Source organism: Anas acuta, chromosome 3, assembly GCF_963932015.1.
Source record: "Anas acuta chromosome 3, bAnaAcu1.1, whole genome shotgun sequence".
NCBI classification, from domain to species: domain Eukaryota; kingdom Metazoa; phylum Chordata; class Aves; order Anseriformes; family Anatidae; genus Anas; species Anas acuta.
The window spans coordinates 40,358,184-40,382,500 of record NC_088981.1 but is presented as its reverse complement, the minus strand read 5'-3'; the positions used below and the strand labels follow the sequence as shown (position 1 = coordinate 40,382,500).

At 39.3% G+C, this 24,317-nt stretch overlaps 1 protein-coding gene across 3 annotated transcripts in view; it reads left to right on the top strand.

Moving 5' to 3' along the window:
- EML4 (EMAP like 4) overlaps window positions 1-24,317 on the top strand; it is a 203,732-nt gene that overhangs the window by 71,806 nt on the left and 107,609 nt on the right. Inside the window, exon 1 of one of the 3 annotated variants that reach the window (XM_068676741.1) lies at window positions 13,920-14,104. The exons of the other annotated variants lie outside the window; for them this stretch is intronic. Within the exon in view, the coding sequence (XP_068532842.1) occupies window positions 14,065-14,104 (40 nt within the window). The 5' untranslated portion in view covers window positions 13,920-14,064. Of the gene's footprint in view, window positions 1-13,919; window positions 14,105-24,317 lie in introns of those variants that run through there. 3 annotated transcript variants of the gene reach the window in all.

Sequence of the window (24,317 nt, the reverse complement as noted above, 5' to 3'; positions counted from 1 at the left end):
CATTTTATTATTAGAAAAAAAATAATTTGTATTCCATGTGTAGAACAGAATGATTCACATTGTTTGAAAGCTTAGTATGCTTCCATTCACTTCCAATTTAAGCTATCACACACTGAGAGAACAGCCTCTCCTCCTTAGCAGGCCTTCTGTAGTGAGGATTGTCCACCAACATAAATTGAAGTTACCATAACAGGCTTTACAGAATTTTTTTTTCAGTAAACACAACAAAAGCACAGCAGGCTGGGTAATATCAAGTGTAACTCTGTACTGTTTCTCTCTGATGGAGTTCTGTTGATTAACATCAGCTGAATTTCTGGCCCTCCGTGTCCAGTCTCAATTCCCAAACGCAGCAATACTGCCTCTGTGAGACACCAGGAGGACATGTACATTGGAGCAAAGTTTGTTGCATCAGCTGTTACAGAAATCTATTTTCCTTGGATGGTTTGTTATATATTTATTTTATTGTGACTTTGGCTAGCTATCACATTTCCCTGGGTTTATCTGAACATTTTCCACAGTGAAGTATTTCTGATGCAGATAAATTAGGTGATACATGCATATTTAATAAGTGACACCAAATTTGTTGAAACAATGATAAATTAGTCATTGAATTGTGACTTCAGAACAGAATCTAGTGGCAGTAAAACAATAGAGGGCATTTTAGAAAGAAAAGTTCTATTTCATACTACTTATCGTTTGTCCCAGATGTATGTTCCTTGTCAAGTCTGTACTGCCAGCTTCTTTGCTACCTCTTGTCTGTTGCTTACGGGTAAGCAATGGAAAGGTATGATTTTCTGTATGTAATGTAGATATCCCTATGTGTTGATATGTCAGAAAAACTGTGTAATTTTTTTTTTCCCTGTCCCACCATTGCCCTTAAGAGTGAGTGTTGAGCCAACCTTTTGTAGCATCTGCTGACAAGGCTACGTCAAAAGACTAGCGTAGACCTTCTACTCTTGCGTTTTGGCTGGCAGTACATTTGGCTTGTTGTTATACTACATTTGTAATCCTATACTAAGCATGACCTCCAAGAATAGATTGTGGAATCATTGAAAAGTGTAGGTTGGGACCTCTGGAAGCCATATGGACCAAGACCCCTCTGCCCCTATCAGCGTTGGCTTCAAAACTGATTGTCTTACTTGGGGTCTTGCCCTAGCTGAGTTTTGAACGTCTCCAAGAATGGAAATGCTGTAACTTCTTTGGATGTGAAGGAAAAAAACAAATATGCATTAAGAATGGTTAAGCACTAAAACAAGTTGCTGAGCTAAAATTTCCCTCGTTGCTATTTGTGATGTTTGCTTCATGCACACCTCTTTGCTGTGTACCTCTGAGAAGTTTGGCACTCTGTTCTCTATAACCTCTTTCCTCTGAGGTAGTGAAGATGAAAATTAGATGCCTCTTTGTCTTTTCTGTAGGCTGAACAAGCTTGTTCTTGGTGTCACAGCTCATCACATGCTGCAGCCTGCTTGCCATCTTAATAGTCCTTGACTGGGCTCTCTCTGGTTGGTCAGTCTTTGCTGTACAGGGAGACCCCAAAACTGCACACGTCTAGCTGCCATCGAGAAGGGAATAATCATTTCTGCCAACCTGCTGGCTGCACTTTTTTCTGCTGCTGCTCATGCAGAATGTGTGGTCAGCCTTAATTGCTTTAAGGGTGCCATGCCAGCTCCTGTTCGGTTTGCCCACCCAAATCCCTCTTGGTTACCCCAGCCCATATTGCTCTGTAGGGTTGTTCCTCTGCTGCAGGGCTCCACGTTTCTTTGCTGTATTCTGCAAGGCTGTTGTGTTTGACATTTTGCCAGAGGATTGCTTTCTGTTCAGCCAGACATCATAGCGGGTGTTAGGAAGTCGCAGCTGAAAAATACTGAGCAGTGAACTTGCTAGAGAGAGAACGGGGATGGGGGAACATGTTTCCAGCTCAGAAACGGTTGATGTGTGTGAGCTTTGTGGAGCAATTTCCCACCGCGCAAACATGAGGAATGTAGCTGCGAATGGGGGAAGGTGCTGTGCAGAGGAAGGGTTTCAAGCATAGCACAGGAGCTGTGCTGGAAGGCTGCAGGGCTCAGCCCAGCCATCCCATTCGAAGGATCTGAGGGTCTGTATGACAATCCTTCCTTCTTGGGTGTGGGGGTTATACACCTCCGTTCCTGCTCCTCTTCCTTGCCATCTCCCTCTCCATCCCCCTTCCCTCCTCCAAAAATTAATTGCAGCCCATGGTGATCTGCTGTTTTATGACTGGTGCTTACTAGGATAGTGAGCTTAACTCCTGGTGCAGAAGTCGGAAATTCCTGTTCCTTAAAACCAGCTGTACTGCAGAGGGGAGAAGCTGTGAGCTTGGTCGTGCTGCTCTGCAGATGCAGTATGGCTGTTGCTGTACAGCACACCTCATGGGTTTGGCAGCACAGCTGTCTGGTTCGCCAGGTGTGGGCACTGGGGAAAAAAGGGGACGGAAATGGGGAGCGGTGTAAGAGGGATTTTGTTTGTGATACAGGAAAATGTTCCAAGTATATGCGTCGGTTATGTCATACTAGATCTCTGTATTGCAGCATCTTTGGGAAGCATTGCCATTTTAGAGATGCTTCTATTCTCTACTGCTTTGGACTACACAGAAAGTATTGACAGGTACTTAAGTTCAAATTAGTATCTTTTATTTCAAATATGCACACATACCTGTGTGTAATTAAGGTAAAATCCTACTGTCGTGCCTTTAGTCAGTATGCTCATTTTGCTAACCTCACTAGATCCATTATTATTTGCACATTTTTTTCTTTTTTTTTTTTGTTTGAGTTGGACTTAAAAAAGTTTGCACAATAACAAGGATGTATTTGCATGCCTTTTAACTGTGCCAAGTAGCATTTATTGTCAAAAGATACAGAAGCATGTTGGCTTTGCAAGCACGCAAGTGTTTGGTAGATGAATTAAATGTCTATGTAAAATCTCTTTAATGACACATTATGATGAGTGAACATTATTTTTCATTATTCCACAACTCACTTATTATCAAATTTGATGGTCAGAACATCACCTGCAAAAGAAAATTGTGTCATAGATCAGAACTAGTGTTCTTAAATGAGCAAAAAATACATATGTTGCTATAGAAAATTCCCATAAGAATCACTTAAGTGTTGATACAATTTGTTTGAAGGTTATGATCAAACTAGGTAACACTTTCTCTCCAAATAGTCTTTTTTTTTTTTTTAATTAAAATTCTTGCAGTGAATTTGGAAAAATCCATTCTATGTATGAGTTTATACAGCTGTGCATGGCACTAGTATGAGTTACTGACATGTCAAATATAAAAGAGACTGGAGATACATTGACCTTTTATTCTTAAATCCTTAAGTTTGCTGGAAGCACAGAATAAAGTCGTGATCTTCTATTGCTTAAGGTGCTGGAGGAATAGATTGAGGCCAGCAGGAATACTTACAATAGAGAGAAGAATGCCTTCTGCTTTGAGTAAAAGCCCGCTTGCCATACCTTGAGGAGTTGTCACACTCTTAAAATTAATCCCCTACCAAATACACAGGAAAAAGTGAGAGCTATTTCAGCTGGCAGCTTAGCATGTCTTGAAAATTAATGGAAGGTGTGTGATTTATTTTATTTACTTTGATTGTTGGGAGCAGTGGTAGGTGTGGAAAGTGAGTGGTGTGTTTCTATTTATGTTTTCCTTTCTACGTGTTGCCTGAATATTATCCAGCTGTGGATAATAAAATACATAAAATACTGTAACGTAATATACATACATGAAACTGGAAATCATGGTCTTTCTTTTGACTTAGTCAAGATCATGTGCAATCTTCAGGTTTCTGACACAAATCTATAGCTAGTTCATCTGCAGAAGACAGCTAATTTTTAAGTAGTTCTGTTGACTGTGGGGTGCATGCGCCCATGTGTAAGCATTAATTTGAAGTTTAACTTGATTTTTAAATTTCTGTCAGATTGACAGAACAAGATTCTTTAAACACCTTTAATCAGTTTTGGAGAATTGAATTGCTGCTCTAATAACTACTAGTAATTTGGTAACTGTGGCAGCATTGGTTTGAAGATGGGATGGTACCCATGACTGTGGGATGGCTTCCATAACTGGGGTGTTGGAATGGAAAAATACAGGCTTTTTAGGAAGAACAGGCAGGGGATATGAGGAGGGGGCATATGTCAAGGTCCTGCACATGGGCTGGGGCAATCCCAAGTACAAATACAGGCTGGACAGATAATGGATTGAGAGCAGCCCTGAGGAGAAGGACCTGGGGGTGTTGGTTGATGAGAAGTTCACCATGATCTGGCAATATGTGCTCACAGCCCAGAAAGCCAACCATATCCTGGGCTGCATCAAAAGCAGCGTGGCCAGCAGGGCGAGGGAGGTGACTCTGCCCCTCTGTCCTGCTCTTCCGAGACCCCACCTGGAGCCCTCCAGATCTGGGGCCACCAGCACAAGAAGGACACAGACTTCTTAGGATGAGTCCAGAGGAGGGCCACAAATATGACCAGAGGGTTGGAGTAGCTCTCCTATGAAGAAAGGCTGAGAGAGCTGGCGTTGGCTGATGGAGCTAGCGTGACTGACTTTGGACAGAGTGGTTCCACAGATTCAGCCAGGTGTGGCAGTGGGAACTTGCAGCTTCAAAATAAATTCCACAGGAAGAAATTATCAGATTGCCTGTGGGGTTTCGTACATTATTTTATTTTAAGAGGGCATTGTTAGCATGGTGTGAGTCTTTCTGATACTTTTATTTGATGTTACTGGCAGGTTATAAATATTGTACCCTTTTTGTCAATTGCATAGGTTTAAATGTTAGTAGCAATTTAGAGAAAGATAATCACTAGAAGCTTTTACTGTGGTCCTCCAAAAACACCCCAGTACCTTAGAGGATACAGAACCTGAAATGCATGATTCTTATTACACATTTTTTGAGGATATAATGTGTTTTGTTTTATTTGGTTTTGGTAATTGGTAGTGTTCTTGTAGATATGCTTTGTTGGTGTTGTGTTTGTTTTTTAATTCAAAGCTTTGCATAATTTTAGCAGCTTCTGTGGTTTCAGCAGAAATAAGGCAATGGATTCGAACTAAAGCACTTGGTCTCTAAAAACATCAGATTGTAATACCTTGTGAGGAAGAAATCTGGTGATGACATTTTGATTATGGTGTGTTTTTTTTTTTTTTTTTCTTGTTGTTGTTGTTTTGTAAGCTGCTGAAACATAAGGCAAAAGTTTGTGTTCGGAAACTGTGACTTGTAAGTTTCCTGGTATGCAGTGGTCTCATCTGGAATTGCCTAATGCCCGTTCTGTAATGCAGGAGCTCTTAGCATTTCCTACTGTGCAGACAAAGCAGGTCTGGAGCCGATGGTTAGTCCATAACCGCATGACATTTTGCATTCAGTGAATATTGTGCTGAAAGAAGACAAAACTTCATTTGTGAAGGGAGATGAAAAACCTAATATGGAAAAAAAAAAACAACAAACCAAAACAAAACAAAAAAACAACTTTTTTTTTCTGTGAATTACATCAAGGGATATCTGGAAGCTGTCAGAGAAATTGGGAACATAGCTAGAGTGAAAATAGAAGAAAAAAATGAATTAAAAACAAGGTTGTAGCTGAATTGAAAGGCAGTTTAAGACATCTACTCGCTGACTTCTGTGTGATCAGCACCCACCACATCTTGCTGTGCTCCAGGGCTTAGCAGCTGCATTTCTTCATTTCCCCAGGTGCAGGCAGGTGTTTAAAACAACTTGCTGGCAAGGATTGTTGGCAGGATTTGAAGATACCAAATGGGCTCACTCTGTGAGCTGGGAAATTACCTTGCAGTCTATTCCAGTCTGTTTTTTTGTGAGTGATAGCAAGCCTCCCATGTCTGCATTGTCTTGATATTTCCCATTGTTAGTGGATCAAGTTGCATGAAGCTGTGACAGCTGTGATTAGCCTTGCCATTTTCACTTCCAGTTAAGTAGTTAGAAAAACTGTTTTTTTTTTTTTTTTTTTTTCCTTTTCACTGTGTGTGCCTTGAAAGTCCAGTGGCAAATCTTCAAAGGTGCTTGTTTAACCATCTGAGGCCATGCATGATTACCATGTATTGTAATGACAGTGGTAATTACCCTGCTTAGTAAGCATGTACAATTCCTGCTTGCTTACAGGAAGATTATTTGAATATTCCCTAGGTGTAGCTTGGGGCAGTGGGGAGGTGGATCCCCGTGCTAAAAATAATAAAAGAAGATGCACATTTGTGTGTTGCATCAGTTTTCAGCATGCTTAAACTAACGTCTTGAGCAAGAACATGTCTCCTTTAGCTGATATTCTGAAGTCTCCTGACAAGTTTAACTGCTCCAAACTAAATAAAACCACCCCTTGACATGTACACACACACATGCAGGTCATTTGTAGAAAGCTGCATTCACTGTACAGGTTTTTTTTGGGGGGGGTGTAATGAAGAAGCTAGGTGACAGCCCAAAGAAAATGTTAATAGACACTCTGGTTTGGGGCAGTGCAGCAACGGAGGGCTGCTGGCTCACGCTAGGACAGTGCAGCTCTCCTAGGGGCAGTGTCCGTTGGACCAATACATCCTTTCTTTTATAAACCTGAGTGCCTTGACCAGTGCAGTCTCTTTATCCTCACAGTGGTAATCTGGTTTGTTTATCCCTTCCCAGGTAACACATGAAGATGGGGATGTAACACTTCCATGTTTATGTTTTGTTCTAAATTCAGGAGGATATGTGCTTCAGGGGCAGGTTAAATTACACAGAAGATAGCAGAGAATCTAAATGCTGTGAAAAGGTGTGAGTAACAGGTGACTCCAAATAACTTGGGGCAAAGCAAGCTTGCTCATAGTCTCTAGCAGAAAGAAAAGGTTAATAATGGTTTATGTGAGAAGTTAGTGGGAAGAAAAGGTGGTGTTAGCTTTAACTAAAATGTAGTATTTTGAGTTTGGTTGCTGTGAGTTGAGGCCTCATCTAATTACACAAATGCTCTCTGAAAAGGATGTTAGGTGTCTGTGTACTTCTCTGGTTTCTTTGTCCCCCAAGAAAAAGAATTGGAGAATGGATGTGTTAGGTGTATGTTTAATGTTAAAAGATGTACTTTTAAAAAAACAAACAAACAAAAAAAACAAACGAGTGAAATCCTATCCAGCTGTATTGGCATTGTTAGATTTCCGGAGAATAGAAGGGGCTTGCAGCATTTGCTTACTTTGGAAATGATGCATTGCCTGTTTATGGGTCAGCACAAAAAAAGGTAAGAAAGGGACACAGGGAAGGGGCTATCAGTCAATGATGCGGAAGAAATTTGAACACTCAACTGGCTGTTTGGGGAAGAGACACCTTTTTTAAAAGGTGTTGCTGAGGTGTGTTAAGGGTGCATTTAAACTTTTCCCAGTTTAAATGATTGTTGCACTTGTTTGGGACAATACTGAAACAGATTCTAACATCTTTTCTAATGGTGGCAGTGGAGCAAAATGAACCCTTTTTAGGGAAAGGCCCATTATGAGGCTTTTGTTTTAGTTTGCTGTAACAGGACTGTAACAGGTTTAGTGGGGACTGTTAGCGTTAGGTCAGAGGTTGGACTCGATGATCTTGAGGTCTCTTTCAACCTAGAAATTCTGTGATTCTGTGACTGATCTGAAAGTCTTTTCTACTTCTGTGTGCTAGAGCCAGAATCTCTTGATTGCAACTTCTGGAGATTCAGTAATAAATGCATCTTTCCAGAAAATACTGATTGTGTATCACCACATGTACTCTCCTCTTGAGCTGACCAAAGCAACTGCCAGTATGAAGTATCTTGTACAACTTCCATAGAGGTGCTTAAAAATAACCAGACATTCCTCTTTTCTGTTTTGCTTTAGTTGTAGAATAATATTTTTGTTCTCTGCTTTGGTGAGTTTTATGTTTTGCTTGAATGTAGTTGATATTTAAAAAAAGAACATAAATGGTGTTCCCAGTAGGCTAAGTAGCTATTGACCTAAACATTTAAGGCTTAGCTTGGAGACTTAAGATTAAAGTAGAAATTACATAAATGAGCTGTTAGCTCCTATATTTGAGGCAGTGATTTATTTTCTGTGCTCTTTCTCACTGAGTTTTTAGGTGTAAAGTAACAATAATGGCATTGTTAAGAAGAATAAGCAATGGAAATGTAATTCTGCCTCCATTAAGACAGACCCTTGAACCGCAAGTTCATGTGCACTGTTGCCAAGCCAGTGCTTTCCTTCTGGTGCATCCATCCCCACAGCTGGAGCTTTCTCAGCAGGATACGTCCCCTGGCTGCTCCTGGGCCATTTGAAAGCAGCTGTGGCTGGGCAGTAGACTTTGTCCATCAGCTCTGCAGGTCCAGCTAGGACAGCTCCCACTGGCTACCTGTGCTTTATGTGGTTCAGCCCTCATCATCCTCTGGCCCTTCCCTGGGACTGCAACAATGCAGGCAAATACCTGAACCCTTCTCGTTCCAGGGACCTGCCTGCTTGAAATAGTCATTGAGTACATGTTGCAGTGTTGGCTTACATTTAGAAAGTGTCTGGGGGTGGTAGCGACAGCCCGTGCTATGAGTTGCTTTGGGGAGGTACTGCATTGTGTAATGCCTGTTCTCGATAAAGCAGGATTACATTCCATTTGGAAGGCAACAGTGAAGAAGCAAGTGAAATGTTTTGTGGTGCTATTGTAATACTGCAGAGTGGCAGGGCAGAAGCTTACACTCGTACCTAGGCTGTTTGCTCATGATCTCAAAAGCAGGGAATATGCAGGGAATACTTTTTAAAAAGGTCTCTCTTCTCCAATGTATAGGCATGGGGCAGAAGGTCCTTACCCTCTAAAATGTTAGAAATGAGTCCTGAATAAGGTGTTTCGAAGGAAGGAGTGTGTATGCCTAAAAAGCTTGCATGGGGGGGCTGGCTTTACTGTTTGTGCTTTTGTAAAACAGTCTGGCACATCTGACAAAGTGAACTGGGGTAATAAATTGAGGCTTTTTATTATGATTATTTTCTTCATGTGAATCATTGAACGTGAATTAAAATTGGAACTTGACTGTGGTTCACAGAGGAGACTAAAAAGCACAAAATTGATTTTAAAGGTCTCTAAATAATTAAAGATCTCCAGATATCACTACATGTGTGAGTGTGAAGTTACAATTAGTTCCGATAAATAGTAATAAATTACTGCTGTATTTAACAATAAGTATAAATGTGTGGGCTGGAAATTATATCTAATGATGTCTTGATACTGTGAGGAGCTCTGCTAGACTGCAGTTAAAATGAAATAAAATTAATTTCATTCTTGTTGCTTGAATTTAATATAAATTTGTGTTCTAGGGGGCTTAATCACAGGCCAGTGCTCTGTACCTCCATTTTGTATGTACAGTACAAGGTCTGCTAAAAATAAACAATCTGTATCTATACAATCAACATTAGATGATTACTGATACAGATAATATCAGAGGTGTAATTAAAGTTATGTGCCTTAGGGTGTTTTGTTTTCTTATTCCTTGTGATGTACATCAGGTTTTTTTTTACCCTGACTCTAGTTAGCTGTAGGATTTAAAATTGGCATTCAAAACTACAGGTACAGTCTGTAGTATTCAGGTATTCTGTGTTTCTTATAACTCAGAGTATGAAGGAGGAAGACTTTTTTTTTTTTTTTTTTTCCTCCACCAAAGGATTTTTATTATTTTTTTTAATACAATTCTGCATTAAAAGGTATTTGTTGGATTTTGGTATTACTGATCTGGAAAGATGAGCTAAGCCGTACAACATGCTTTAACAGGTTCCCTTGGTTTTGAATGCCTTCCTTTTTATGCAGTAAATAGAGACACCTGACTGCGGTTTGCTAAATTCTATTACAACAGTTGTAATTATTTAAAGTTAGATGTGTCAGCCATGATTTAAACACTTCAGTTAGCAGTTTAAAAAGGTCTGTCTCCACCCCCACACCTTTTGCTTATTTAAAGCTAAAGTTTAGCTTGGACTAAAAAATGTTCTGAAAATCTTTGTAATGGACAAAGGAAACTAAGTCATGATGTTTGTCAGTCCTAGTACAGGCAATATGTGGTTTTGTTGTGAACATCAAGGCTGTTAATAGTTGCCCAATTGTCATAAATAATAGGCAAAAATACAGCTAAGGTGGAAGCTCTGAGCTGATAAATGATGCCAGCCCAAACAAGCCCAGCGAATTTGTGGAGGAAAGATTTATTTCCCTCCCTCCTACCCCTTCAGACAAATTCTTGATGGCATGCCTCTAACTTAGGAAGGAAAGAAACTTGAATTTAGATCATAAAAAAAAAAAAAAAATCATAAAAGTTTAAGTAACATCTAGTCTCAGAGAGAAGACACGTCTTGGGGGGGGAGGTGGGAACAGAAAAGAAAAACGGAAGCCAGTAGCAATGCAGCAAGACTGAGTCAACAGGGAAGGGATCCTTCAGAAAAGGGGAATTCAACCCAGTACAAGACGTCATAAAATACTTGAGATAAATGTATGGGAGGGAAACCAGAAGGGTGATAGGTCTGTGAAGCAGATGGTCTGCGCTGCAATGTGTCACCTTACAAATATAGAAAGTAAATTAAATGGTTCCTTTTCTAATTGGTAGTTAAAAGAAAAAGTAGATGGGGCTGTGGTGGTGAGTACTTCAGTTCTGTGAGCTTTGCTTGTTTTGTCTGGTTAATAAGAACAAATCTCTCTTTACTTAACATTCTACAGTCTGAGAGTAATTCAGTCTGGTGCAGTGAAGCACTCACGTAAGAAGATGTCATGGCCAGCTGAATATGCCAAAGAGTTCCAGTAGAATTTAAGGATGAAGGGGTTGCTCTGTTCCACAAATGTGCATTTTTACCTTCAATATGAGTAGCATGATGAAATTACAAAAATTGTGTAAGAATAGTCAGTTATTTAATCTAGTTAAGACCAGCCAAGCTTACCAAGAAACACAGGGTAACTTGATGAACCAACAAGAAGGAGTGACAAGGAGACAAGAAAATCACATTGGACTAAGAGGATTTACAGAGGTTTAATTACTGTCTTGTGAAGGAAGGAAGCAGGACAGACATGAGTGTGCATATCAAAACAGGACCTTGGTTTAAATAAATCCAGAGTTGGGCAACCGAATTTTAACTACAGGGAGGAAAATAGATCGCTTTATCTAAGTGCTTGCCTCTAAGGGATCAAGAAAAGGGGTGGGGGAAATGTATGAAACAATGGAAAGGTAGAACATCGCCTGTAAACAATGAGCAGCTGGTGAAACTAAATCCAAGGAAAAGGAAATACTCCCACCCACTCTCTTTTCTCTATCCTTGTTCTCACAGGATTAATGTTTACATTAAAAAACACATCTCCTGCAGAGACTACTAAAGCAGAAAATTCTCCTGAGAATTGAGATGGTTTAGATTTTCATATAGGAAACAATTAGGTGTTACAGTAAATAATCAATTTTTAGAAAACTATAGAGTTATCACACTTCTCAGCATAAGCATGTTTCTGAGTTTTTTTGTTTGTTTGTTTTTCAGAAGCAAGTGTCTCTCAATGTGTCATTGACATAAATGAAGAAGCAAATACTGACTGCTTTCAGAAACATGGTGTTGGTTAGGTGTACCAGTGTTCTCTCCAGCCTGGCAGTGTTTGTCTGAAGAACAGCCCTACAACATGCATGACCTACGACCTCTGCATGCAGGTCATGAACCCTCCAGAGGCTGGAGGAACATTCCCTTGGTGGTGTCATTCGTTCACTTCCCCTTCTTTTTTTCATTCATGTCACATTAGGTCTTCTTGTCAGTCCTTGAGATTTCTGAGATCCATTGTGAAGTTTTCAAGAGATGATGTAGGAGTTGTAAGTGGGGTGTGGATATTTTGGTATATCATGCTGGAGACCCATCTAATCTAGCAGATGGTGGCTGGTGTTTATGCCTCCATGTGTTGTTGTACAGATAGGTCCATAATTCCCCATGAGGAAATAACTTTTCTTTTGATGCTCAGGTTAAATCCTAACCGATTGCCATTAATGAGCAATAAGTGGAGTTAAATGTTTTCAGAGGGTCTTTAAACTTCAGTGTGCTCTTAGCAAGTATTGTTACTCTTGTTCACCATGTTACAGAGTACGTCTGCAAAGCATTTTGTATGCCTACTGGACTTATACTGTATTTGTTAATTTTTTACCCAGGTATGTGTGTATAAATACTTGACATGTGAATTGCTTTTGTAGGCATGTTCAAGCAGAAAACTCGTGCTTCAAAGTCCATATGTCATGGATGCAAAGTACTTTCTTGGGCATGAGGAGGCCTCATGTCAGTGTTATCTCAATGCATACTTTTGAAGCTTGCGAAAGGAAGGTGTTTAACTTCTCTACTTAGGGAGAAAAAAAGCTTTTATTACTGTTTGCATTGAATTATGGCAGTTAATCATTGTGCATGTGTATGTGCATGGAGAATGTGCTCATGAAAGCAGTAAACATTACAATTCAAGTTGTTTTCTGCAACTGATCTCAGTAAGATCTACCAGTGTGTGTTTTTTTCCTGTTAGATTCTTTAAAAATATTCCTTAAATCCAGTGAGTGAACAGCATCTTAACCAAAACAATGCTCTTGTGTTGTTTGTTTGTAATATTGTTATATATTCTGAAGCACAGTAAAGCAGAAGTATAGTTTTTCAACCTGAAGTATAGTTCAATATACTGAAGCAGTAGATGTGACAATTCACGCGTTTGTCAAAGACAACCAAACAAAACAACAGCAATTGCATTGTTTTCTTTATTATCACTCATTATTCACTTGGCATTATCAGTTTACTGTAACTGAAGGAGGAATACAAAGTTGAAATAAAAGAAACTGTTGTTTTTACCAACTGTATAGGAAAGCCTGTAGTAAAGCTTTCTACACACTTAGTGACCTATAGTACAAGAACATGCTGGTGTCTGTCCAGTCCAATATCTTGTATTTAACTTCTGTCATAATCCTCTTATTTAAAAAAAGGTACAAAACCTCCCTGCTAGAAAAATGTGGTGTGATCTTCCTCTGTCTTAATAGAAGTTGTTTTAAATCCTTAAGAAGGGTGCTTTATGTCTCCTTTTACAGTACTTTTTTTTTTTTTTTTTTAAATTTTGCCTATGATGTCTGTTTCAAGAACTGACTTTTTTATGTGGTTTTTAATGCCCTTTTTTGTTAGTAATAATCTAAATGTATGCACTCCTGAAGAGAATAAGTGATACTTTGAGGAATGATTGTATTTTTGACTTTGCATTCATTAAATATAAATGTCTTTATAAGTACAACAATACTTATAATTTGAGCACTATTCTATTTTGGAAGAAGATACAAATATAGGTTACATAGTCCTTATTAGCAATTGTGAAAATACTTCTTTTTCAAATCTGTATTTCCATTAAAGTTCGTAATATAAAGGAGAACAAAGTCTTTGGTAAACACACTTTTTTTTCCTCCTGTTCTTGAAATTGTTTTAAAGGCAACATATTCTTCTACCAAAATCATTCAAGCGAGACATTTAATTTTGTTCTATTTTGCCAAAGTAAAACAAGAGTTATTTAGATTGTAAGCAATGTTGAAATAAGTTGTAACAGAGAGGAATATGAACATCCAATGTTGCCTTTTTGTGAATCTTTTTGTTCATGTTTATTTGTGGTCAGTTGGAAGGAAGTAAGCACTTTGCATCCTGCTAAGAGTGGGAGGCTTTAAATATGTATAGTTCGGTGTTAACTTTTTTAAAACATTACTTGTGACTGACATATCCTGGTGTAGTTTACTCTTCCCGCTAGTGACCTTGAAAGTGTGCCTGTGTAATAATTGGTTATTGCTGGAACAAAAGATAGTTCTGTCTAAGATTTGTTTGAATTCAGGAAGCTGTGTTTGCCAAAGTAAAAACTTGGTGACGCAACTATGTCAGGTTTCAGCAGCCACACCTCTGCGAAGCAGTTTCAAGTTTTCAGTTTTAACCTTTGTTCATAGCTGTATTCCTCTTCCAGCAAAACATCAGAGGCAGTTTTCTTCCATCTCTTGCAGTGGAGCTGTTCTGAAGGAATGCTGAGGTTCAAAAGGAAAATTGGCAGCAATTACTATTGAGGTTGGTGGGCTTCAGTAGCTTTGTTCTAAGGTAACTGAATGATAGAAGGACAGATGGACTCTCTTCCCAATACTTATGGTAAGGATAACTCTAAATATTCCTAAGTATTGAATCATGTAGGTGGTGTGAACTTTGTAGAACAGGATGTCATACTGAGCTGTGTTTGATACCTGGGGAAAAAAAAAATGGCAAAATGCCACCACTGGACTCCAGTTGCCTTCCACTGCGAAGGGATGATGGATCATACGTATATTGACCTGGCATGTCTTCACTGCCGTAATACAATCTTCAGTGCTGCTCCTGGGCATTGCAAAAGTGTCGTTTATGTTGGAGCATAATGCAAGAATACCTTTCCAATGGACCATGCTGCTGAAAGCACTTCTTTTAGAACTGCATGAATATAGTTGTCAGTGTTTTATGACAAGGATTTGCTCTTCTGTAATTATGGATTTATAAGAATCCCTTCAAAATTAGTGATTTCTGGAAGGCAATTACAGTTCTGAAGCATATTTCACTGAGCCTACTGAGCTGATGAGTCTCCTTGCCTGTGTGCATTGACCTCTGTTCCCGTGTTGCACTTTAGGGAGTGCAGGACTGGGTATTCGATTAGCACAATGTCTCTCCGTTATTAAACTGAAAGTGACCAAGTAATTACAAATTAGATATTCTAATTGCTTTGGGGAAAAACGGCTATTTCCAGAGTCTTGAAATCAAGTCTTGAAGGTTAACCATTTCACAAGTAGATCCATCCATCCTGGGTCATTTGTATTTATGTGCGTCCATATGCATGCAGCTAACTATCAAATACTGCAGTTTTATAGTGGAGCTTCTGAAATTTGCCCTTCAGATGCAGAAGCTAACATTTGCCAAGCTTGCAAGTACTTTGTTGTACTTAAAATTGTTTGCTAAACATCTGGTAAAGCTGAAAAAGTCTGATGCTCTGTTGGATGTTTTTGAGCTTCATCATGCCCCATTCTTGCAGTGACTTGGGTGGATGGAAGGGCAGAAATCAAGTCCTGCTCTTGGAGAGTATTCAGTGCCTTGTTAATACTCCTCTCCAGCCAGGTACAAGGCTAGGGGTCAAACTCTTGTTTAGAACAGAAGGAAATAAAGAAATCAATCTTTTGCAATTAGTTCGCGAAGGACCAATAGTAGTGGGTGGTGGAGCCTCTATAGTTTCTTTGTCACTGTATTTGGCTATGCCTTATTTTCTTAATGCCCCAAATTATCATCAAGTAACTGGACAGCTTCATGGAAATCAGTTTGTCTGTGGTGAGTTACCTTTAAATATGGCATCAGCTTGAGTACAATGTGACATTCATCAGCATGGTCCACAGCTGATGAGTCAAAATGGGAATGCAAATTTCTTCTTTTAAAAGAAGGCACTTTTTCCCCCTAACTTGTCAAGATTGCCAAGTTTCTTTCTTATGTTTCTGCTTTTGGAGTCAACTTCTTCCAGAGCTACTCAGCACAGCTCTTCTCTTAATTGCCGTGGAGGGGCTGATACAAGTGTACTCTGTACCATAAAGGACTAAAATGTAGCTTATAACAGTCACAGAACAGCAAAACAAATTTGAAGAATTGAGGTTATTTCATGTCCAGTATTGTTTGACTCAATGATCACCAGATTCAGAGGGTGTTTTGTTTTGTTTTTCCAGACTTTAATATGGCTACTGAAGTATTTACAGTGGTTTACCTCTTTTTTTTTTCTTTTTTCTTTTTTTTTTTCCTCCAGTTTTTCTCTTTGAATGCATTCATAGTCGTTGATATATGTTGACTTTCTTGCTGCAGTGCAAATGAGGACCTACCATACTCAGTGTGGTCAGTTTGCATGTGCCTAGGACACAGTGAATGTCTGCAGAGAATGTAGCTTTAGCTTTACTCAAAGTAAATCTCCTGTGTGTTAGATGCAAGATAGCTGAAGTGAGATCCAGATCCTCAGAGTGATAACTCCCAAATGATAAACAAAAGAAAGCTGTGTGTGCCTCTAAAGAAGTTTGTAGAACGTACTTCCACTATGAATCAGGAGAGTTGCTCAAGCATCTGATGTTCATCAAAAGTTTCCATGAAGAAAAATTATTTTTGTTTTCCATCCCTGTAATGGTCAGAATTTGCAGGCCTCAGATGAAAATGAAATAAAAACACTTGCTGGAAATGGCAGTAAAAAGGAAGTTCACAACAGCTGTTATAGATGGAAAAGAAAACTCTTTTTTTAGCTTCCAGCATATTGACTGACTACTGCCTTCCCCTTGGACCACAGAGTAAGTAATAAATGCAAAGGTGATGTGAAAATGGGATGGTAGAAGGAAGTCTTGGAAAACACATGAAATATAATCTAATTTTACAATGTTGTAATTGAGTGTTGCCTTTCTGGCTCTATTTAGATATAAATACAGATATAATTTGCTGTGTGAGAACCTCTGAGGGGGTTAGGATATGCTGTGGTTTTTTGCTTAGTTAGGAAATATGTAAAATTCAGAGCATTGATGACTGAGTACTTACATTTATTCTGTGCGGAGATGATCCTTTTACTTGAGGACAGATTTACGTGATATTCACAGTCAATAAATCATTCTTGCATTGCCTCCCTACAAGACTATTGGCAACAGTGTTCGTTACTCAAAATACGTCTGTTTTCAATTAGCTCAAGGAAAGTTCTCTAGTCATGGAAAGAGCATTCATCTCTACTACCTGCCCTGAGAATGAAACACCCAAATGCATTTACATGAAGATTACCAAAGTTTACTCAAATAAGTAGTAGTACGTGCTGAGTTTTAAATGGGAGAGGATGGTAAAGATTTAACAGAGCTGCCTTTGAAACTTTCCTAATCCCGAGATTCAGAGTTGTCATCAGTTGTTGAACAGACCCTAGAAAATGTGGAAGTGCAACAAGAACACTTTTCAGATTGGCAAGTTTTTTTTTTTTTTTTTTTTTTTTTTTTTAAAAAAAAAAAAGCAAAAAAAAACCAAAACATCTGTGGCCACTGCAGCGTATGCTGGAGTGCACAGATCACTGTACAGATGCTGTAATGCATCATTTCGTAAAGGCAAGGCAAGGTGGTGCCTTGCATGTTGTGGATGGTAACACAGCACTTATATTTGTTGATTTAACAGCAGCTTTCTGTACACTCTGTATAAAGTCTTCCCCCTTTATATTTTTGGGGTGGGGAAACAGAGAGCTCTAAGCTTTATTTTGTCTTGTGTACAATGCACGGACACCCCTTGCTTTTTGCTTGTGACTCCCAGTTAGTGGTCCCTTGGAGGTTGCTTGGGACTTGTAATTGCAGGTTATAGGACAGGTTGTTCTGTGCTTTCACAGTATTTCTTGTGTAGTTAGTTCCACTTCTCTTGTATTGGCGTTTTTTTCTTTCAATTGAAGAAAAGGCAAAGGAGACTGCCAACTTTCACAAAAAGCTTCCCCCTTCTCTTCAAGGGGAGTTGAAATAGTTTTGTCTGTGACTTTTTCCATTGAAAAACAAGTTTGTGTGAACTGTCATACCTATAAATGAGCAATGCCCCATTAACACAGTAAATCCCATATCCCTTTTTTGAAGGCAGAATGGGTGATCTTGATTCGTGTGAGTTCGCCAAAGCAAATGTCAGTTGAGAACTTACGGCTTGCATTTAGCTGGAACAATGTATCTGGCCTTCGAATCAAGCATTTTTTCACTGCCTGGTCAAGGATGAAGAACTAATTTTACTCTGTTTTGCAGTTAGTGAACAGATTTTTACGGGTACAGAATTAATGTGTGCATCTGTAAGCTATTTCTCCAGTGAAAGATGCATTTTGCTTCTGTACTTTTTGATGCATCAAAGTGTTGATGCAGGTACGTGTTTTTTAAGGAACATCTTGTCAGCCTGTTCTACAAGGAGTAGGGACTTCTTGAGAGTACATGTGCGTGCATGAATCTGGAAGAGTCTGTTTTGTGAACATACACTCAGCAATGTCTGCTGCTTCTCAAATGTAATGATTTCCATGAAGTAATATTGCCACATTTGTTTAGATTAAAATCACGTTGTTCTTTATTTGGGCTGCTAGGGAAATGCTAAACATCTATGAATAAGTAGTTACCTTATGATTACCAGAAATGGGTCATTTTGTAATGTGCATAAAACTGAGAGAAATATATTCTGTGAAAGGATCCACTGAAGCCTGTTGCTCAGGTGTAAGGGCTCAATGCTGAAGAAATATGCCATTATATATATATGAAGAGGAAAGGAAAAGAAAGCTCTGGTCATGTTAAGGCCAAGAGATGACTTCTATACTTTATGACAGGCAGTTAATAAGTTAATACAAATTACATTTTCTATCTAGATTTGTGTGTGTTTGTACATAGGCTCTCAGGTTTTTGAAAACTCAAGCAGATGGATGCACAGTTCATATGAATTCAGTTATTATATGGGTAGCTCTCTACTGTAGGGCTTCTGAAAAATCACATTTTTCCTTTAATTGAACAATAAAAAATAAGTGCAGATCTTGGAAAAGAGAATCTGTTAATTAAGTATAGATTTTGTGCTTTAATCACACAAATATGCTTCCCTTTTACAAACTCTCTTACCTTCTTGGATATTCCATCCCATGCAAACACCTTTTGTTTGAGGAAAATCTTGAAATTCCAAGAAAACACATTTGCATTTGGAACAGGAAGATGATAATTTACAGTGAAACTCATTATACTACTTTTATTAACTGGTTTAACAAACATTTAGTAAGATGGGAGTATTAGCTTGCCCCTGTAGCATTGAGAAAGCAGTCACATCAAGCGTGGATACAGCATTCGTACTGCACTCCAGCTCAGCAGGGCACACGGAAGAGGGAAGCACCATCTTCATACACAAATAAACAGTGCCATTTATTGTGCTCAGTTGTAGGGCCGGCGGTTAGGTCTACTTGGATTTCCTAGTAATGGGGTTAGAGTTGAGGCTAACAATTCTGAAGAGTCCTGGTAGTTGTGGAGCTGGTGGAGCCTTTGCCCTTGACTTCTGGGAGAAGGGTTGAACTCCAAGAATAAATAGTGTTTAGACTTATGTGCATCTTGGGTGTCTTAATGTTTTGTTATGGTCAGAAGTGTTCTCTAGAAGAACTTCTCCGAGGGGTTACAGCAGCCCTAAATTAAACTGTTTGGGATGGGCTTGATGCTACACTGGGCCACGAAATGTAGGCAAAAACTAGTAGCGCAATTTGGATTGCTTTTCAGGAACAGATGATGCTCTTTAAAAAGCTCATTTTCTGTGCCTTCCAGAGAGTGTTCCCTTCCTCCCCTCCCTCCCCCCCCACCCAAATTTAAACATCCTGTCTCTTCAGATTGTTTGGATAGAGCTCGTATGAGCATGAGGAGGACAGAATAGATGCTGTGTCTGAGGAAACGCTCTATTTAACATAGTCAAAGGGTGATATGTTCCGAATACATAGAGGCAGGGAAACTGCTCTTTATTACTGAAGAGTGATATATTTGAAGGGGTGAATGGGTGGGGAAGAATAAGGGGGAAGGAGGAGGAAGAGAATAAGAAGAAAGTAATGTGATGACTTTCTTCCAACCCTAACTGACAGGATCTCTGCTGCTTATACAACTTATGAAAAGGAAATAGTTCTAATTGTTTTTCATGGATCATTGGTTTATGGGCTTTGTTCCAGAAAACTTTCTTGCAGAGAATAATTTAGTTAAAATGGTGACACTAATCAAGTCAAACTGAGAACGCAGATTCTCAGGGAGTTCAATAACAGGATGTTGATTTTTTTTTTGTTGATGCTTTCTCCCAAGCTCAGTTATGGTGGGCTTCCTGCAGCTATTTGACTTTCCTAGGTGTCATGAGAGCTCCATGTGACTATTTTGTTGGTGTGTGAGTAGCTGTCTCTGACAGGAGCCAAAGACCTGTGAATCTGCCAGGGTTCAGGCTGGAAAGGCAGAGGATCCTTAATGAAGCTTCTGGATTTGAGGAGGTGTTTCCTAGAACTGATTCTCCTTAACTACATGTCTGATCCATCTCTAGCTTTGGCAGAGACAGTGTTTTCTAGAGGACTGAGCATGTGCTGATACTGGGTCCTGTTGGCTTTCCCAGAGCTAGGAACAGCAGCAGTTAGTGCTCAGATAGGGCAGAGTGAGGGATTTTGGCTCCAAACCTCATCTGGAGAACAAAAGTTACCATGAGCCATTTCTAAGCATATGTCAGTGGGCCTTCCCACCAGCCTTGGTGGTCTTCCCCTAGGTTCACAGCCATCTCCCTCTTACTGCCTGGCTGCGAATACAGTTCAGGGGTGCATCAGGTCAAGAAAACCAGTTAGCTGTGTTTCAGAATTGCTTCATCTGAGATTCCTAGAATGATCAAATTCCTGTTGCTTAAAATATGTTTATAAACAATATTATAGTTTTCTGAAGGAGTTCCTTATTGCTGGTAAATCCTGTAAACCTCCATGAGTAGGCTTGTTTTTATCAAGTTGCTGGTGTGAGCTAGGAATGGAGATTTTGTTCCTTTCTTGTGAGTACAAGCTTTCTAGCTGGTCTGTAGCTCAGGAGTAAGCAGTTGTGGTGGTTTTACTCAGGTGGGCAGCCGAGCTCCACCACAACCGCTCTCTCACTCCCCCTCTCCTCAAAAGGAAGGGGGAGAAAATACAACACAGAGAACTCGAGGTTTGAGATGAGAAAGGTTTAATTAAAGGGAAAGGGAATGGGAAGGAAAAACAGATACAAAAGAAACAATCAGTCCATGTGGAAGCACAGAGAGAGAAAAAATTATTCTCTACTTCCCATCAGCGAGCGGTGTTCGGCCACGTCCTGGGAAGCAGGGCCTCAAAACGTGTAGTGGTTGTTCAGGAGGAACAGCCCCCTCCCCCACGAGAGCCCCCCCTTTTATTGCTGAGTGTGACATCAGGTGTTATGGAATATCCCTTTGGTTGGTTTAGGTCAGCTGCCCCGGCAATGTCCCCTCCCCATCACTTGCCCACCCCCAGCCTGCTGGCTCTTGGGGTCTTAGAAGGAGTCCTGATGCTGTGCCAGCACTACGCAGCAATAGGCACAACACTGGAGTGATATCAGTGCTGTTCCAGCTACGAGTGCAGAGTACAGCACTGTGCGGGCTGCTGCAGGGAAAAGGTGACTCCAGCTCAGACAGACCCAACACAGCAGTACCGTGAGGTGGTATGAACTGTGCACGGGAGACATTGAGGCAAGCAGTGCAGTGGGGTGGCAGTAGCTCCTGGAGCTAATATTGCTGCTAATCACAACATTATATGGAAAAGCAATTGACAACACTAGGTGTTTCATATGTGCTTTAAAAGATGTACGTGAGCTTAATGTTAAATAGTAGTGCCAGCTTGAAACCTTCTCTAAGCCACCCATCAGCCATTTCATTCAGTGGCATGAGGGTAATGGCTGCAGGGGACGTCTGGTAGCAATGAAAACTTGAAAATGTTTAAGTTAGAGTGAATTTTACAGATCTTTCTTAATGTTATATATAACTAACGTCTTTGTCCAGGATGAGTTTGTTTGATTTTTGGTATGTATGTGGTTGCTGTGTTTGCTTTTGCCTATATGTAATTCCCAAACAAAATTAACTTGCTGCAGTATATTTTCAAACCAGTTTAAAAATACAGAATGTTTTAACGTGATGTCAAACATAACCACATCTTGTTTTGTAGAAGGGAAGGAAAGAAAAGGACCAGGGTACTTGGAAGTGGTACTAGCTACATTCCTACAAATCCAGGAGAGCTGTTGAGAGAGAAACATCAAATACTCTCAGAAGTCTTGAATAAGTTATATACTGTCTTTATGCTTGTATTTAATCAAGAAATAGAAAAAAAGCCAGTGCTTCTCTGTAAAGAAGTCTTTATGAAACACTTCTAGCACTTCTGCTGGAAAGTCTTGGCTTTTTTTTTTGGGTGTTGTTCAGGTTTGGAATAGTAGAGAAATGAGATACAGGTTGCTGACTTGTAAACAGCAACACTTGAACATAGAATGAAGAAAGGTAGGTATTAACTATAGGACGATAGTTTTAATATAGGACAATAGTTTCAGGCTTTTATATGCCTGTGATAATTGTTCTTATATAGCTGTCTTGCCAAGGTTTTTCAAGGAGGTATGACCCTCATACTTTAGATAAAGAATGAGGAAATAAATAAAATAATAATAATAATTTTAAAAAAAGCTAAGAGTAGGTTTTGCATAGCTTTTCCCTTTTTAGTTTTCCCCTTTTAGTCTTCCTTTCAGTTATGTTTGTTTCATTTATTGACTGTAAAGTCAGTACTGACTAGGGATAAAATCAGAATCAGTTACGCAAATCAAATGTGCTTTCCTCCTTTCATAGTTCATCTCTAAACTGCTTTGGACTCAACAGTAGCCTGCTGCTTTCAGAGAACTATAAACCCTTTTCCATGGATTACCATTACATTGCATTACATCATCAACTCTTTTTTAATAAGAAACTTGGAGAGATGAAGCTCATCTTTAAATAGGGTGCAGTCATGCTTGTGAGTTGGAAAAGGGAACTTTTTTTCAAAGATAACTACTGCAAGCTGTTACAGAGTATGGCAAGATGAACTCGTTTTCAAAAAAAAAAAAAAAAAAGCAGAACAAAAGGAGCAGAAACTGGAAGAAAAAGTTGGTTAATTTGCCAGAACACTGTTGTACTAGCAAGTAGAGGCTAAGAGGGTTTACTATGTGAAAGATAATACATAAATTTTCTGAAAACCAAACGTTTTTGGCATGCATCCTACAGACTTCCTTTTTAGGCCTTACGTTTTACTAAGGATATGAAAATAAGCAGCATAGCATATATCAATGTTATCTTTACAATTTAATGATTAACAAGTTCATTTTAGATGCAACAGTATCTTGTATATTGTACGCAGTGCAGATAGTCCTGTTTGCTGGATACTGTGCAAACCTGTGAATAAAAGTTACCGTGAGCCATTTCTATCCAATTTAATCAGAAGGGCAGTATAGTGGGTTTTACTGGTAGTTCAAGACAGTTAAACAAACCAAAGCTGTTTCCAGCTAAATGGGATTCAGATTCACTTAGCAAAATTTATGGTTTATATGTCTGAGTTGGTTGAATGTGTGAGCCTGTGTTGCAAAGGAGTAAGATGTGGGGGGAAATTCCAGTTTAATTTTGAAAATGTATTTCTGCTTGAAACCAAAACCTAACTAAATATTTCCTTTTTCTTCTAGCACTAAGATTCTTAGTGGTGGGGAACTTCATGTCAAAGTGCTCAGTGCATACCTTGTAATGGAAATTGTGGGAGAATGTGAATAGAACAGAAATAGACCGAGCGTTTATCTGATAGTTCAACAAAAAGTAAATATTGAGATTTGTTTCTCTTCTTGTAATGGACTATTAAAGTACAGCCGATTTAGGATTGGAGGACTGAAGGGGACAATTTCCCCAAACAATCATGTAAAAAATAAAAGTTTAAATCTTGTTGAGCCTGTTGCTAGCTCTCTCTCTGCATTCTAACAAATTGAAAGCCTTCATGAAAGACAGAAATGATGAATAAACTGTAGTGTGCCCCACAGAAGCAGCATAAAGGGTCAGAGACATTGTCTTACACCTCTGTTATAACAAGGGTAAGTGGGGAATGGAGAGTACCTGAACTACGGAAGTGTGACCCAGAAAAAAAAATTACTTGAACGGTAGTTAAAAATATGAGAGAGGTGCCATGCAGACCTTGCTGATATTTCCCACTACAGTACTGCTTGTCCTCCATCACTATGGCTAGAGTCGTATCTCTTGCTTCAGGGCAGAGGGAGCTATTCCATGCCTGAGCCAAACAGTGAGTTGTTGAAGATTTTATTTTTTTCTGTCTCAGATAATCAATGGATTTTCAGGTTTTTCCCCTTATCTGCCCCATCTTGGTTGAAAGACAGTTCCACTCTCTGAGCTGGAACTGGCCTCTGCATTTCCACTCTGAACAAGCCATCCTTTCCCTATGAAGTCTTATCTGCTCTACACAAGATGTACCTATAGGGTTGTGTTGCTTTTAGCATGTAGTTGTTAGTCTAAAGCATTCCAAGTGCTTCAGCTTCCCTTGTAAAATAGTTTTTTTCAATCCTCTGAGTAGTCTTCTCTGCACCTGTTTCAATTAAATAGTTTTTGAGGGGAAGCATGTCATTTTTCTTATGTGTTTTTGTTTTGCTTTGAATTAGGTAACCACAACCATATACAATTTCAAATAGTGGTTTACCGGTACTTTATATAATTGATTGCTCCTGGGTTTCTACTAAAAATACATTTTCTTGTTTGTAGAATAACTGCAAAGCATCAGTATCAAACAGCTGTTATGAGGGCTAACAGGAAT